Genomic DNA, 14,968 nt, shown 5'->3' with positions numbered 1-14,968 from the left:
GGCTCTGGACTTTCCCGCATGACAATCACCTCGGACACAGTAAATAATTCCTAAAAGTAAGGTACGTCAGATGATTCCTGCCACACTAGAAGTGCCACCACTGAAAGCTCTTGCTGCACCTGGCTGGCATTTGCGTTCTGCCGTTCCAGTTTTCAGACACGGTGATCATAAATATCTGAGTGCTAGTCGTCCAGGGATGTGCAGAGTCGCAATGTTTGTGAGTTTGTAGATGTGCTAACAAGAACTAGTGAGGACCAGCAAAAGCTCCCAGTTCTGGCACGTTTCAGCGGAAGAAAGCATCTCACATTTGCAGGTTCAGAACTTTTTGTTTTCTAGACAGCAAAAAGAGAAATTATGGCAACTCTCAGAGCGCTAGTCGTCCAGAGAAGAGCAGAGGGACAGTGTCTGTGTGTTTGTAGACACGGTGTTTGAGTGAATAAGGGGCAGCAAGAGCTTTCAGTGCTGGCTGGCATTTCTTGTGCTGCAGCAATCGTCTGGCGTTGGCAGTTTCAGAGCCTTTTTACCTCTGGGCAGAGTAGATGAGCTTATTGTAAACGTTGACGAGCTTCGAACAGCCGACCGTGTGAAAATAGACCTGAAAACTTAAAATGTTGGACAACTGCTCCCACAATAAAAGTGCCAGCACTGAAAGCTCCTGCTGCTCCTTGCTGGCTCTTGCAAGCGCATCCAGAAGCCAAAAAACTTCGAGACTCTGGGTTTTCCTGGACCACCAGAGCTTCAACGTCTACCATAAGGTCGGCCCCCACACCGACAGTAAACAAGAGCTAATAAAAAGCTACATTGAATGATTGCTCAAACACAGGAAGTGCCAGAACTGAAAGCTCTTGCTACTCCTACACTTCTAAAAACATTGCGGTTCTGGACTTTTCTGGGCGATCCGTGCTCTGACATTTGTTATCAACTCGGACCCTCCACCCATTGCAAAAAAAGGCCTCTAAATTGCGAACATCAGACAATTGCTCCCACACCAAATGTGCCAGCACAGTAAGTTCTATCCTCACCAGCTCTTTCCAGCACAGACATTGTGACTCTGGGCTTTCCTGGATGACAAGTGTTCCAAAGTTTATTATGAGGAAGGTCTGACATCTGTTTTGGAGGAAAAAAGCCTAAAAGTAATCAAACCTGGGAGGATTGCTCCCACACCACAAGTACCACTGTCACCGAAATCTGGATTGACTTTCCGTAACACCAATATAGTGTTAAGAAGCAGGCATTCTTTATTGCTGCCCTGGATGCACTCAGGATTTCTCCTCCAAACGTGCATCCCGAGTTAAGCAACACGTGCGACAGTTGTGCATCTTGGACATAAGTATTCATAGGACTGGGTTACATATTCATTAGGTGTTCTATAAATTGCTATGGTTCTAGCCACGAGACTTGTTATTCTCTTGGCTTTGCTGCCATCTAGTGTCTTTTCTCGGGCGTCGCAGTCCCTCTGGTGGTCGTTTACTTCACCTGGTGGGCGTTTCCTTCTCTTCATCAGCGTGCTCGCTGCGTGAGCTCAAAACCTTTGTGTTACTTTATTCTTGCTGCCATGGCTGTTTCTTGCTGACTTTTCTTTATTGTTTCCTGAGATCCTTGGTTACTCGGCTTTATCAGTCCTTTCTTGGCTCATCGCCCTGCTTCTAAATTCCTTAAGAGCCCTTATCTTTGTTTCAGCTAGTGTGTCTGTACTCTCTCAGGATGTACCCATTGGTCTTAGCTCCTGCTGGAGCGTTCTGAAACTTCATTACGTTAAATTTGTGACTCTGCTCTTCTTTCTCTCAAGGATGGTAGTTTATATCTTTTCAGATGAGAATTAGATTGTTATACCAGGTTCCTGGTAGGCTATTTAGACATTACTACTCTATTAAAAAGCTACTTGATTTCTATTATTCAGTAATTTTATTCTGATTAGTCCTTTATTCTTTCAAATCTCATCTTCACTATTCAAGATGTTATTAGGTATTTATAGGATATAACTATAAATATTCATGCAATTTCCGGTAACTTATTTCTATAGGTCTCCACCCAGCTGCGCATGCTCAGTCTTTCGAGTCTGCGGTCTCCGAGGGTCCTCTGGAGAAGCGAATATTCTTCCTCACTGTGTTCACTAACTGACCTCTCACTTGCTTCAACTTCTGGTTAGTGCGCTCAGGTAGAGTGCTTTAACAAGACAAGTTAAAAAAAAAACGGAAAAAACCTGCCAGGCAACGAGCTCCGCCTCCCGAGTGTAGCCCCTCAGGATGGAATTTGGGGCCTAAGAGAAAGCTGCGGGTCCTGACAGCCTGGTGGGGGCCCTTACAATGAGGATTTGGGGCCTAAAAACGGGGCTTTGGGTGCTGAAGGATGAGCTGGATGCTGCAAATGGCGCTTTGGACCCAGAAAGCCAGGGGAACCTCTTGGTTCCGAGCCGAGCTGGCTTTGGTGCCCCATGACTCCACACGACGCACCCATCTGCTGTCCTGAGTGACCACCAGAACAGACGGAGCCCAAAGTCAGGGAGCAAAGGGATTCATGGGATGTTTTGTGGGCATTTCAGGGACACTGGGCAGGGGTGGGAATGCCACCTGTGTGTTGTGGCAAAGGATGGGAAGGGCAGTGGTGGTTCGTGAGGATGGATTGGATAGTGAGGGACCTGAGCCTGACAGAAATGGTGTGGAATACAAACAGCCCCACATCAGGTACTGTGAAGGAAATTAGCTCCATCCCAGTACAGCCAAGGGTTTTGATGGCGGGACATGGGACGACTTGCCAGCTTGGCAGACACGGGTGCCTTTTCATACCCTGAGGTGTCTCAGGAGGGGAAGCTTGGGGTACAGCTTCTATCCTCCTCCCCTCCGGGTTTTGTGGTCTAGCGGGGCAGCTGGGGCTTTGTTCCATGGACACCCTGGGTCTGGGTGATACCTCAGTCCTGAGGCAGCAGCAGAGGCCAGCAGTGACACTGTCTGCTCAGCACCCTCAAGGTGGGCCCTGTGGCAAAGGATTGCATGGGACTGGGCTTGTTGTTCCAGATTTATTTTTTAAAAAGGTATTTTAACACGACCACTTTTGAGAGGAGAATTTAATCTCTCAAAGGCTCAGCAGCACCAGCAGCACAGTGACCGCAGGCTCCATCTTGATGTTGGCATCCATCTTGATGTTGACATCTCATCGTTCAGGATGAAGATGGTCTGAGCTGCCAGGTGGCTGATCGAGGGTTCAGGGTCATTCCTCAAGGGCAGAAGAGCTGCAAGAGAAGGAAGCAGAGCAGAGATGAACCCCCACTGCCTGCAGAGACCCCCAGGAGTCCCCTCCAGACCATGCCAGCCCAACCATCTCGTTCCCTGGCCAGGAGAGGAGGTGAGATGAATGCCCTGTGTCCACCTGACATGTTCTTCTGCCCCTGACGTGTTTTCCTGCAGCAGTTCCAGGTGTGACAGCACCCTGCCCAGGCTCTGTCCCCTTCCCCACCAGCCCCAGCCAGCACAGCACCACCCATCCTCACAGTTGCAGATATCGCACAGCTTCTCCGAGCTTTGGTCCCGCAGATGCCGTGCGGCAAGCCCTAGGCACAGATCTCTTGTCAGAACTTCACTTTGCCAGGTGGCTGCCCACCCTCCTCCCCCTCAGCAGGGCTGACCCCAGGGAAGGACAGTCCCCGAGGGTGGTGGGATCGAGCGAGGCTCCCAGCGAGCCCAGCTGCGTGGTGTCTGGGCCCTCCTCAGGGCTCTGGTAGCCACGGGCTGCCCCTTGTTGCCAGTGCAACAGCGGGTATTGGGGCCAGGCTGTCAGAAGAGGGTCCCCAGGGGCTGTGGCTCACCGATGAACCTGACGGCTGCCTCTCGCACGGTGGCCTGAGAGTCCCCAAGTATGGCAGGCTCTGCTGCAGGTATTCTTCCACCCTGCTCCTGTTGTGCACCAGCTGGAGACAGTACAAGGGCACAGGGCTGGTACCAACCCCTCCAGTCGGCTGGAGCAGCCCTTCCTACCAACACTCCCGTTCCCTCCTGGCATTTCCCGTCTCCAGCCAGGAGCCCCGTGGGGCTGGGGTTCAGAGAGAGCCAGAGGCTGAGGGAGCCCAGAGGTACTGAGATCCCTCTGTCCTGCTGCCAGGTCCCTGGATGGGGCAGGGAAGAGACTTCAGCACCCAGGTTGCAGCAAGGAAGGAAGAGAGGCCTGCAGAAGAGCCCCAGGGGGCTCTGTGCTTGAAGGCAGGGAAGGAAGATGCAGCTCCAGGCTTTGGGCTCTGGGCTGGAGCAGAGCAGGGAAGGCAGAGCTGCACAGCTCACAGTCCTGGGCACACAACACAGCCCTCGTCCAGCCTGGATCCTAAGATTTGGGGTTGTTCTCACCAAGCACACTCCAGTCCTCCATGTCTGCTCTGTCTGGGTGAGGTCCTTGAGCTCTTTATGCCCCAGGAGCTCTGCAGCAGCTAGGAGGGCTTCCCTGGAGGCCTGAAGAGAAGCAAAGGCTCAGAGAAGGCACAAGAGCCCCTGGTGTCAGCACACCTCTCCCCACAACACTGGTCACCAGTCACTGCACCTTAGCCACGCTCCCGATCTCGTCGTTCATCCGGAGGAAGAGCGGGAGCAGGACCCTCTGCACTTCCTTCTTCATCTTTGTCCGGTTTCTCCCCACCACAGTCTTCAGCATGTCTCTGAAGAGGCTGATGGAGAGCTCCCGCACCTGGCTGGACTCTTGGTAGGGAGGAGGACAAGGGGGACTTCAGCAACAGCCACTCCCTGCCCGTGATGAACAAGGGCATTAGCGTGGTTGATGTGGGGGGAGATGCCCCAGGGTCGGTTTCTGAACACAGGGGCCACATCTGCAGCTGTGGCTGAATAGCCCTGGGCCTGAGAGAGGCCACATAAGAGGTTTCCGTCAGGTGGTGCCAATGTTCCACGTGCTCCCCTTGCCACCCAGCATCCACCATCAGCCACACCGGCCATGCCAGTGCAGAGCTCCCCAGAGACAGGCTGAAGAGAAGACCAGGCTGGCTGGTGAAAATCCCTCCGGCGCACACACGGCTGGCTCAGCCTCAGACCCTGCCATGGCGCCTGGGGAGAACGCCCAGTCCTGCCTGGCGGTGCAGCTGAGGAGGCCCTCAAAACTCTGAGAGCAGTTCTTGGGCTGCTGGTGCTGTGCACAGGGGCCGAGCTGGGCCCCAGCGTAGGCTCTCAGGTGACCCAGAGGCATCAGCCTGTCAGGGAGAAGCCGTGCTGGGCTGCAGAGCCCAGGGGAGTGAGGAGGGGAGCAGCCCTGCCCGACCGCTGACCACAGGGCTGGGCTGACCGGCACCTGTCCTTGCAGCATATCCGTTGCTTTGGCTCAGGCTCCTGCAGCAGTCTTACATTGTTGAAGAGTGGCAGGAGCTTCTCTGCCAGCTGCAGAGCGATGGGGCTGGCCTTCTTCTTCTTCATACAACCCAGCATGTTTCTGAAGACAAGCAGGGCCTTCATTTGGATATCTTCATTGGCATGATGCAGGGTCTCCAGGAGGTCTTCCAGCAGGACCTGCATTTTTCTTGCCTGTGTGAAACACACCATTTCCTTTTTGTGAAGCAGTGAAAGACCATCCTGGCCAAAATGCTTTGGTCACTGAGCACCAGCCTCCCGTCCAGCTTCCTGGCAGCAAGCATGGGAGTAGCTGCAGCAGCCTCCTGGCTGGCGGTGGCCATGGACACACATATGGGGGTGCAAGGAGAGCAGAGGGAGGGAAGAGATGGTAGGAGAGCAAAGACTACCCCTGCTCAGCCACCCCCTTTTCTGACCAGCGCGAAGGGCCGATGGGTTGGTAACCCTCTGTGCCTGGAAAGCTCCCCAGGAAGGAAGCAGACCCATCCATGAAGGGAAGGTGTTTGGAGCCATCACCCCACTTCCTGACTCCCAGCCAAGGCCAAGCCACCACATCACCCACTGCCCCAGCAGCCCCAGGCTGCCAACTTGGCTGCACTCAACTCTACCCCACTCACCAGCTCAGGTCTCTGTGAGAGCGTGACAAGGCCTCGGAGCATCAGCGAGAGCACCTCCAGGCTTGGGTGCTGCAGAGACCTCCAGTCATTGTACACGGCGGCAAAATCCTCTGACCCAACGTCGCTAGCAGCCAGCAGCTGCAACGAAGACGGCAGTGAAAGACTGGCAGAGCCTGCAGGGCTCCCCACACCCAGCGGCTCCTCGATCCCACTGGCAGCTCAGGGCAAGGGCACTGGGGTCAGACAGCCCGTCCTGGGGACAGCTCTGCCTGTGCAGGGCCTCTTGGATCCCCCAGTGCCCTACACCTCGCCGCACACAGCACGATGTCTGTGATGGCTCCTCCCGTCCTCTGATCATCACCAGCCTCCCCACACGCCTCTGAGGAGCAACTGAACAGCATCTGGGGGCAGATAGGAGGGGAGAGGGCAGGCACAGTGCTGCAGGTGAGCAAGGCCTGCTCCGGTCACTCACAGCCAGCTGGAGGATGCAGATGTTGTCTGTGATGGTATGGAACACCTTGTACACCAGCTGCTTCCAGATTTCGCTGCGCAGCTCCCTCAAGACTTTCTCCAAAGGCTGGGGCAGGGAGAAGATCACCTCCCACATGGTCAGGGCAGCACTGCAAGCCAGAGCGTTTGGTCAGCAGGGTTACCTTGACCACCGGGCTGGGCCAGGGCCAGCCTCGCCAGACCCAGACTATCCTGCAGCCCTGGCCCTGCCCACCCCCTTGCTTAGGGTGCCCAGGGGCCCTGCCCACGCGGGCAGGAGAGGGCCCAGGTGGTGTTCCCTGGAGGGCAGGGAGGAGCGTGGTGGTGGGGCTGTGGGCTGGCTTGACCAGCTTTGACTGCTGTGGACCTGGCCAACCCTCTGGGGCTGGGAAGCATGGCAGGAAGGAGGGCCTAGCTCCTCAAGGATGTCCTGCAGTTTTCCATGGGTCTGGCAGCCAGACTCTCTGCACCCCTTTCCCCACAGGGAACAAGCCCTCAAGGGTGTCTGGGCCAGTACCTGTCAGCTGGTGGATAAAACTTCAACAAGCTCCTGACCGCTTCCCTGGGGCACCACTTGGCCAGGAAGAGGAGTGCATCCAGGCTCTGCCGGGCTGGTGTCACGCAGATGCCATCCAGGTTTCCTTCCATGGATGCCAGTTATGATCTTTGGCACCTGGAGGGGACACAGGTGAGGATGGTGCTGCCACTGGAGCACAGCCATTTCCTCAGCTGCTGCCATTGAAACTGCTGCCCTTCCCCTCCCTCTCTTTAGGCTTAGGAAAGCTGCAGGTGCTCAACACACTGGGGAGTGGGAGGGAGGGGTTGAGGCATGGGTGAGGGAGGAAAGAAAGGAGGGAGGGAGGAGCAAGCCCTGAAAGGGCTCATGGGCTGGGCAATCCAGCCACAGGCCACTTATGTCCGTCAGCCAGGAATAAGGATTTTTCATGGCCTCGTCCAGCATGCTGCTGGCCCACTCCTTGTCACAAACACTGTTGTCTGTCATGGCCTCGATGGCCATGAGGATGACATCTGTCCTCTCAGAAGGCTCGAGGCATTTTCCAAACATCTAGGGGGAAGAAAAGAAGGCAAGATGAATCATACCGAATGCCCTGGTGGTGCTGCTTGGCTGGGCTCCACTGATTCTGGGTCCCTTTGCTCACACAAGCCTCCTGCCAATGCCACAGACCAGAGTCCCAGCAAGGGGGGAGCTCATTACCATCATCATGTTGCTGCTATCGACTGAAGCGAGCAACGAGATGCTCGCGGAATCCCACCTCCATTGTAACTCTGGGTACTCTGGATGGTCCTCTGGCAGTGCGTTGCCTAAACGGAGGGGAAACACAGAAGAGTCGGTAAGACACAGCATTTTGCTAAGACGCTTCCTAAGCGATGAAGAGAGCATGGAAGTAGGAATGAGTGAGGAGGGAGGTGACAACCCACAGTCAGGGGAGGAGGAGGCAGGCAGGGATGTAAAGCAAAGGGTGACGGGTGATGGGAAGAAGATGGGAACATTCCTCAGTGTCACACTCCGATTTCGGGTGGGAGGAAGGCCCCCTTGCGTTCTAGCCGACCTCAGACGAGTCTGGGAGGCTAGGGGCGGCTAGACCAACCTCACACACACCGGAGCGTGGTTTTGTTCGTATTTCTCGGGAACAGAATTAAGACTCAAAACGGAGTCAAGCGCCAGGTAACTTTATTAACCCGACAAGAAGTTCGCAAATGCAAGAGAAAGGAGAGAAAGAAAGGAAAGAGGGAAAAGAGTTTCAGTTGCAATAGCTACCACCACGGAGCTGCGGCGTCCCGACAGTCCAGTTGACTCGGTGGGGGAAATGTTCCGTCCGATGTTGGTCATTTCTGTCCTTTTATCGTTCATCTTATCCACGTCACATATTCCAAGAGCGGGTTTGCTTGGCCGCACCCCTCACCTCGCGGTGATACGCATGCCCAATACCGTCTCTGGGCCCCTCTGTTTTTCTGGCCTGGGTCTGGGCGCGTACGTAGGGGTAAGGCTAAATTTTGCAAAATCAGCTCTGCATTCAGGTTTGTGGGAAAATAGGAGGAAAAAACAGGAAGCTTCCAGTCCTGTGGCTTGACTGGCTTGCAAGATAAGGGAATCATCTTGCAGGAAAAAACAGGAAGACTCCAGTCCTATGGTTTGACTGATGTACCATTGTTTAGGTGATGGCTTGACGCTTCAACAGTGTTGAGACAAACATTCGACACAGTCTCTCACACCACCCCATGGCTCAACATTATTGCCTCAGGGATGGGGTTCTGTGGTGACATAAATGATAGAGGAAAGGGGAAAGAAAAAAAAAAAAGAGAAGAGAGAAAGAGAAAAAAAAAGATACATACAGTTCTAAACATTATTGTTTGTCAGGCAAGTTAGTGTATATAAATGCTAAATACATTGATTTAATTAACAATATCTTATCTAACTAAATGATCTTAACATATCTAAATTTAATTAACAACATTTATCTTACCTGAGTAAATGGTTTTAACATATAAGCATGTGTCCCAGGCCAAGTTTGAGGCTTATGGCTCTGGGGGTTCAGAAGAAGCAAGTAATTGTTTACAAGGACAATCACAAGGTAAACAAAGACAAACCAACAAAACTATAGCAATGCACCACTTCATAAATGTCCCAAGATACAGCACCATCAAAATGTTAAGCATTTTGTTCATTTTTTTGCGATCATTTTTCTTCAGCAAAACAGTTCACTTTTTGCCTTTTGGTGAAGCTGGCGACTAGGTCCTTGTGGAGCTGGTAGCTGTGTGGTCCACTGGAATTTGGGTCTGGATATGCAGCAGGAAAGTGGATTTCCACGCCTCCAACTCAGAACACAGTAAATAAACAATAACACTATACATTTGCTGTCAATTTTATATCACCCCATGGATCCATGGTGGTTTCAAAAAAAAAAAAAGAAACAAACAAACAAACATCTCATATAATTTCTATTGCTGGTGGTCTGGTTCGGTTCTTTCCATCGTCCAGCGATGTTGAGACATTAATTAACCTTTTCAGTCTCTATACCACCCTGTGGCTCAGCATCGTTCACCGAGGTTGAAGGGGGAAAAAGAAAAAGAAAGGGGAAAAAGGAAAGAAAAAAAAAAAAAGAAAAAGGGAAAAGGGGGTGGGGGGGTGGGAAGAAAGGGTAAGGGGACTTAGTTATGCTTATATGTGGCCACAAAATGGGTTTATATTGTTGTATGATACGTTGAGGTGTTTCTTCATTTTTAATATGGACCACCCCAAGTAACATATCTTAATCCAGTTCACATATAGCACTTTGTGGATATGATGTTCAGAGATCCAATGATGTCAAATAACCTATTCAAAATCATACATATAACACAAATAAAGATTAATAGGTTAACAATTAATTTCTATATTAATCATCAAAAACGTAGATTCAAATATCAATATAAGGACCATTTTTCCCACCCTGTGAGTCCTAAAAATCAAGTTTTAGGTAGGTTTCCAGGTTTGCCTTCAAACAGGAGGGAAACAAACATGGTTTTTGGGGAAAGCTATCTGTCTATCTGACAGATAGACCACTTTTAAATTTTATATGTCATCAATTGGAAAATCATCTGGAGCCATTCTCTGCCAGTTGTGGTGTGGCTGATATAGACTCCACGGGAGTGGGACAGTGTTTTTTCCTGTGTTTTCCCAAAAATGGGGTGACTGCGCCTGCACCAGTTTGGAGCTGTGGGCTTGAAGGCAAGCTGGATTACTACCCAGGATTCCCGCTTCAGTACCAACATCCTCCGGAAGAAGGAACTGCATATACGAACCCCAAGATCTGTTTCTAGATCTTTCCAAGGTGGGGGGACTGCATGTGCGCAATCCCAGACTTGGAATTTATAAAAGGGGCAACGGCAAGGTGCCACGCACACGCACACCACCTGAGCAGCAGGAGTCACCACCTGCGGCACCCATTTTCAAGATGTCGGCAGATGCACCAGCAGTAAGTGTTCTCTTTTCCTTTATTCCTTTACTTTTCCTGTTGCTTGGCTATAGTGGTGTAATGTTCTCTTATCATTAGCTGGCGCCGCTTGGTGAAGACGAGAGACCTGAACAAGCGCCCGATCACCACGCGAGGTGATCAGTGAGGTAGGTATCATTGATCTCAAGAGGTCTCCTTTAACTTTCATGGTTGTTAAGGTTTTCCTTTTGTTGCTGTTCCACTTCCAGTTTCATGATACCTGCTGCGGGGGCAGAGAGAGAGAGAGCTGGCGCTGCCCACAGCGAAGGTGTTGAAGAGGTTGATTGGGGGTGTCTGAGAATGTTAATTTGTTTACTGTTAGTCGTTGCAATTTTTGGTGCTCTTTTTATGTTGGGCTTTTTGCTCTACTGTTACTACTACGATTGTTGTATATAAGCTGTTTTCACTTTTTTTTGTTTGTTTTGTGTGTTGTTAGTTATTGTTAGTCTAGTTAATGTATGTTTTACAATAAAGTTCAGTTTCACAGTTCATCAGGAGGTCTCTTGTTCACTTCTATGGTGGATCTGTAAGCAAAGGCGGGAAGTTTGCGGAGGCGGGGGCGGAAGGGGAAACTGCCACGCGGTTTGGCTGACAAAAGCCAATAGTCTCTATAGCAAACAGAACAGTTAAAAATGGCAAAGTTATATGATTTTAACAGTTACGCGTTCAGTTTGCCGTACAAATCTGATATGTTTAACCCCATCGGGTGAAGTCACGGTGACTGCTTGCATTCGAGTCACTACGCTTTGGATTAATTGAATTAGGCACGGTATAAAACAAGGCAAAAACATTAAGGCTGCTAACCCACATAGCAAATAAAATAAAAGCCGTTTTATCCATGGTGTTCCTGGTAGCCAGGACCACAAACCACCATCCCAGCCATCCCAGCCATTCCATGTCTGAGTGGGGACATGGTCTAGTTTTCTAATGTCTGAGGTCAGTTGTAGAACCACCTCACCAACATCACTGATTTTTAAACAACAATTAGAAATATTTAGCTTCCCACATACTCGTCCCTCTTCAGCCAACAAATAATCCAAAACCATGCGATGTTGCAGGATCGCAGTGCGCATCTCTCGAGATTGTTGATTAAAGAGATCTATAGCATCAGCAGTTTTGTTGGTAATGATTTCCAAAACTGCCTGCAAACGAATTATGCGATTTAAGTTATAAATTGGTTCCCGGGCCCCTGTTATCAGGTCATTAGGATTCCAGGTGGCCAGGCCATAATGCTGTATTATCCTTTCGGGAGGCCACTCATTTTTCCCCCATTTTTGTGTTCCACCTATTTCAATCTCGATAGCTCGCTTATTGCGTGCAACATCTTCGTCACCCAGATTATCATACAGTTTCATTCCTAGTCAGGGACTCTCTGTTTCTGGAAGCAGGAAAAATAGAGGCCGGATAATTCCAATATAACAAACCCCTGACCAGTTTGCTGGTAGTATTTTGTAGGCAGTGTGTCCACAGATCCAGTAATGTCCTTTTCTGGCTCTGACCCCTCCAGCAAACGGTCCAGCTGCAGTCCGTGGATGTTGCAAGTAAGTTGTATTATAGTCTCCCAAAGGGCTAAAGAAGGTGGTGTTACGTTTTCCCAGCTGACTATATGTTTGCCCAGTGCAGTACCAAGCACCCGTGTCTTTTTTCCACTCACAAGTTTGAATATAACCTCTGCCGTTGGGCCACCAAGCGTCAAAGGATTCATTTTTATTTGACCAAAATCCACCAAAACTCTTACTGCGTCCGGCTTTATTAACCCACATCCATATGCTAAGACTAACATCTTTGTTAATTAACTTATATGTGAGTGTCCACTGACATCTGCTTTCCCCCACACTGACTGCTCCATTTTGGGTGCGATTTAAGCAATATCTACCTACGGCAGGGAACTGAATTGGCCATGTTTCGGAATTGTCCCAAGTGGTGTTATTGACCTCGCTGTAATTGCTCATGATTTGTCCTGGCGTAAGGGGCATGGAGGTCCAGGGCCAGCTTGATAGTCCTAGAGGTCCTCCACACACCCAGCAATGGCTTAAGTTAAAAGTTTCACTCACAGATTTTGCTAACAAAATAAACTCGTTACTGTCAAAGGAATTCTGAAGGTAGAGGGGGGGATGAGCTGGCCTCTCTTCCCCACCTCAGACAAATCCCCAGAGCAATATAATTGAGAGAAAAACAGTGTTTACAAACATCTTCACTGATAGGTTTTATCACTTCCTCTGCAGGCGTGTCAGGTTCTGGTCTGGTGCTTTCTTCCTCCTACAAAACAGAACTCGCTTCTCGGGTGAGAGAAAGAGGAAGAGGAAAAAAAAAAGAAAAAGCGGCCATGAGGCGCAAGGGCGGGGGGCCTTCTGTTTGCCTCGGGTGAGAGAAAGAGGAGAGAGAGGGAAGAAAAAAAAAAAAAAGGAAAAAGCGACCGAGAGACTGAAAGGAGGGGGTGGGCGCACGAGGCGCTGGGGTTGGAGTTTCTGCTTGTTTCGACAAAGTCAAAATTCCACATTGCTCTGCCTCAGTCTGCATCACTGCGGTGACTTGTGCTCCTATGTCAATTAAAAAGGTTACTGTTTTTTTTTTTTCCTGTGGTCCTACAGCCACTGTAATCAATAAATCTCTCATATTTAAGGTGAGTTGCTTTATAAACATCCACCCTCCATTTCCCCCCCCACCTTCGGGGAATGGAGGAACTAGTTTCCCGTCACCCTCTTTTCTGCATCAGTTTCTTCCCTAAGGTCTATCAAAGGTGGGGCACTAGGGGTTGTTCCAAAATTGACTTTTCGCCCTGACCATGTTTGTATGAATTTCCCCAATTTCTGGGTTGGAAGCTCATCCATTAAATCTCGGAGAATGCCTGTCTGGAGCCCCAGTTGCCACCATTCCTGACGGCTGAGGGGTCTCCCTCTCCGAGAATCAGTAAGTCGGATCGACTTAGAATCGGGACTTTTCTTGACCAGTGCTGGCCGCCCTTCACCTTTTTCTGCGGCTCGTACAGCTCTGGTTTCGGTTCTTTGCCCGAATCCACCAACGGGACCATATTTTCTCCCAAAATTTATGAGTTCTTGTGCTACTTCCCCCCATGTCCACACTTTCCTCCCTGTTCTTCTGTGATCGGGGGTCACTGTTCCCTCCAGAGCACCAGTAAGTCTATCTGCTACAGGGGTACTTTGTATCTTCCCCTGTAGCTGGATCCCAATGGGTTTCAGGGAGTCAGGAAGTCCTCGAATTAGAGGAGTCATCCATTCGGGATCCACAGGCATCATCATTGGAGAGCCCTGGTTAGGTTTGAGCTCTCTATCATACATCATTTGCAAACAAGCAGCCTTTTGCACACTCTCTACCAGTTGATCCACTGTGCCTGTGATGGCTAGGGGGTCCCCTCTCTCCAAAGGGTTCAGCCCTCCAGCCCAATATGCTGCCCTCTGTGTCAAAGACCATGGGGCCCGATAATTATCGGTAGTTAAAAATACGCCCGGACCCCAATATCCTTCTGCTTCCCTTTCTGACAACAAGATTCCATCCCCCCCTGACAACGACACTCTCCAAACATACTCTGTTTCTGATTCCTTTGGAGTCCTTGCAAAATCCTTCCTTAATTTTGCCAACTCAGTTGCTGTAAACGGAACCTCTTTAGTAATAACTTGGGGACGGTTGTCGGTTTCCCCCTCATACACATATTCAGTTTTAACTAGGGGATACATGTGAGGAGGATTCTCTATAATTTCTTTTGCTTTTTGCAAGTCCTCCTGAGGATAGATTTGTCTGATCCCCTTCTCTTCTAACTTCAATTCCACCTCTCCACAGGAGTCATTCTCTCTCCAAAATTCTTCCTTCAAAGTTTCCTTTAGCAAAACATTCCGGTATTTCTCTTCCTCTAACAACTGCTGGGTATCTTTTAATTGTTCTCGTAAGGATTCAACTGGCAGTTTCAAAGAGTCTATCACGGCATTATCTTGACACAATCTCTGCCTCCTATCTTCTATAGCTGCTGCCAGACTTGCTCCTAAAAGAGCACAAACTATAGATTTTCCCTTCCCGGGCCTAAGTTTAGAGCCCTTCTGTAATATCATGATCCTATCCACTATACTCTGCGGTTGGAACCAATGATTTTTCACCCATGCTTGTCCTTGGAGGGACGGGCGAGCATGGTAATTTTCCAAAAGGTCATCCAATTTATCTAAATCCCCATTCGATACCGTCGTGGGGATCTCATCATGAACATTTACAGATTTGCAAGCACCCATCTCACCAAAGAGGGGTTATTTCGTCCTGAAAGGGACACGCCTTAATTTTCTACCACAATTCCACACACACACACACACTCAGGAGGCCACACCTTTCAAATTTCACTTATTTCACCAAGAGGGGTTATTTCGTCCTGAGAGGGACACACCTTAAATTTCTACCACAATTCCCCCCATACACTCTCAGGAGGCCACAACTTTCAAATTTCAGTTATTTTTACCAAGAGGGGTTATTTCGTCCTGAGAGGGACACACCTTAAATTTCTACCACAATTCCCCCCATACACTCTCAG

General features: G+C 50.0%; 2 protein-coding genes across 2 annotated transcripts; both read right to left on the bottom strand.

The window, feature by feature from the left end:
• Nucleotides 1-4,515: 4,515 nt before the first annotated feature.
• On the bottom strand, nucleotides 4,516-11,792 carry LOC147596612 (uncharacterized). Its single transcript, XM_086769469.1, has 6 exons — nucleotides 11,448-11,792; nucleotides 7,348-7,508; nucleotides 6,426-6,573; nucleotides 5,954-6,091; nucleotides 5,334-5,510; nucleotides 4,516-4,677 (listed from the first exon to the last, which is right to left on the bottom strand). Exons 1-6 carry the CDS (start codon nucleotides 11,790-11,792, stop codon nucleotides 4,516-4,518), a joined length of 1,131 nt encoding a protein of 376 aa, XP_086625595.1.
• A 1,329-nt stretch (nucleotides 11,793-13,121) lies between these two features.
• LOC147596611 (uncharacterized) lies at nucleotides 13,122-14,675 on the bottom strand. Its single transcript, XM_086769468.1, has one exon. The coding sequence runs from the start codon at nucleotides 14,673-14,675 to the stop codon at nucleotides 13,122-13,124; it is 1,554 nt and encodes a 517-aa protein (XP_086625594.1).
• Nucleotides 14,676-14,968: the final 293 nt, after the last annotated feature.

Source organism: Chlamydotis macqueenii, chromosome W (assembly GCF_036417535.1).
Source record: "Chlamydotis macqueenii isolate bChlMac1 chromosome W, bChlMac1.mat, whole genome shotgun sequence".
Lineage (NCBI taxonomy): Eukaryota > Metazoa > Chordata > Aves > Otidiformes > Otididae > Chlamydotis > Chlamydotis macqueenii.
Note: the sequence above shows the minus strand (reverse complement) of the source record. Positions and strands in the feature narration are given on the sequence as shown.

Excerpts from the sequence above, each read along its gene's own strand:
- LOC147596612 (XM_086769469.1), bottom strand. The coding sequence starts at position 11,792 with ATGAAACTGTATGATAATCTGGGTGACGAAGATGTTGCACGCAATAAG. Across the intron at positions 5,511-5,953 it reads TCTCACAGAGACCTGAGCTG|GCAAGAAAAATGCAGGTCCT; the intron begins GTGAGTGGGGTA and ends TGTTTCACACAG. Across the intron at positions 4,678-5,333 it reads TCCTGCCACTCTTCAACAAT|TCCAGCCAGGTGCGGGAGCT; the intron begins GTAAGACTGCTG and ends CCCTACCAAGAG.
- LOC147596611 (XM_086769468.1), bottom strand. The coding sequence starts at position 14,675 with ATGGGTGCTTGCAAATCTGTAAATGTTCATGATGAGATCCCCACGACG.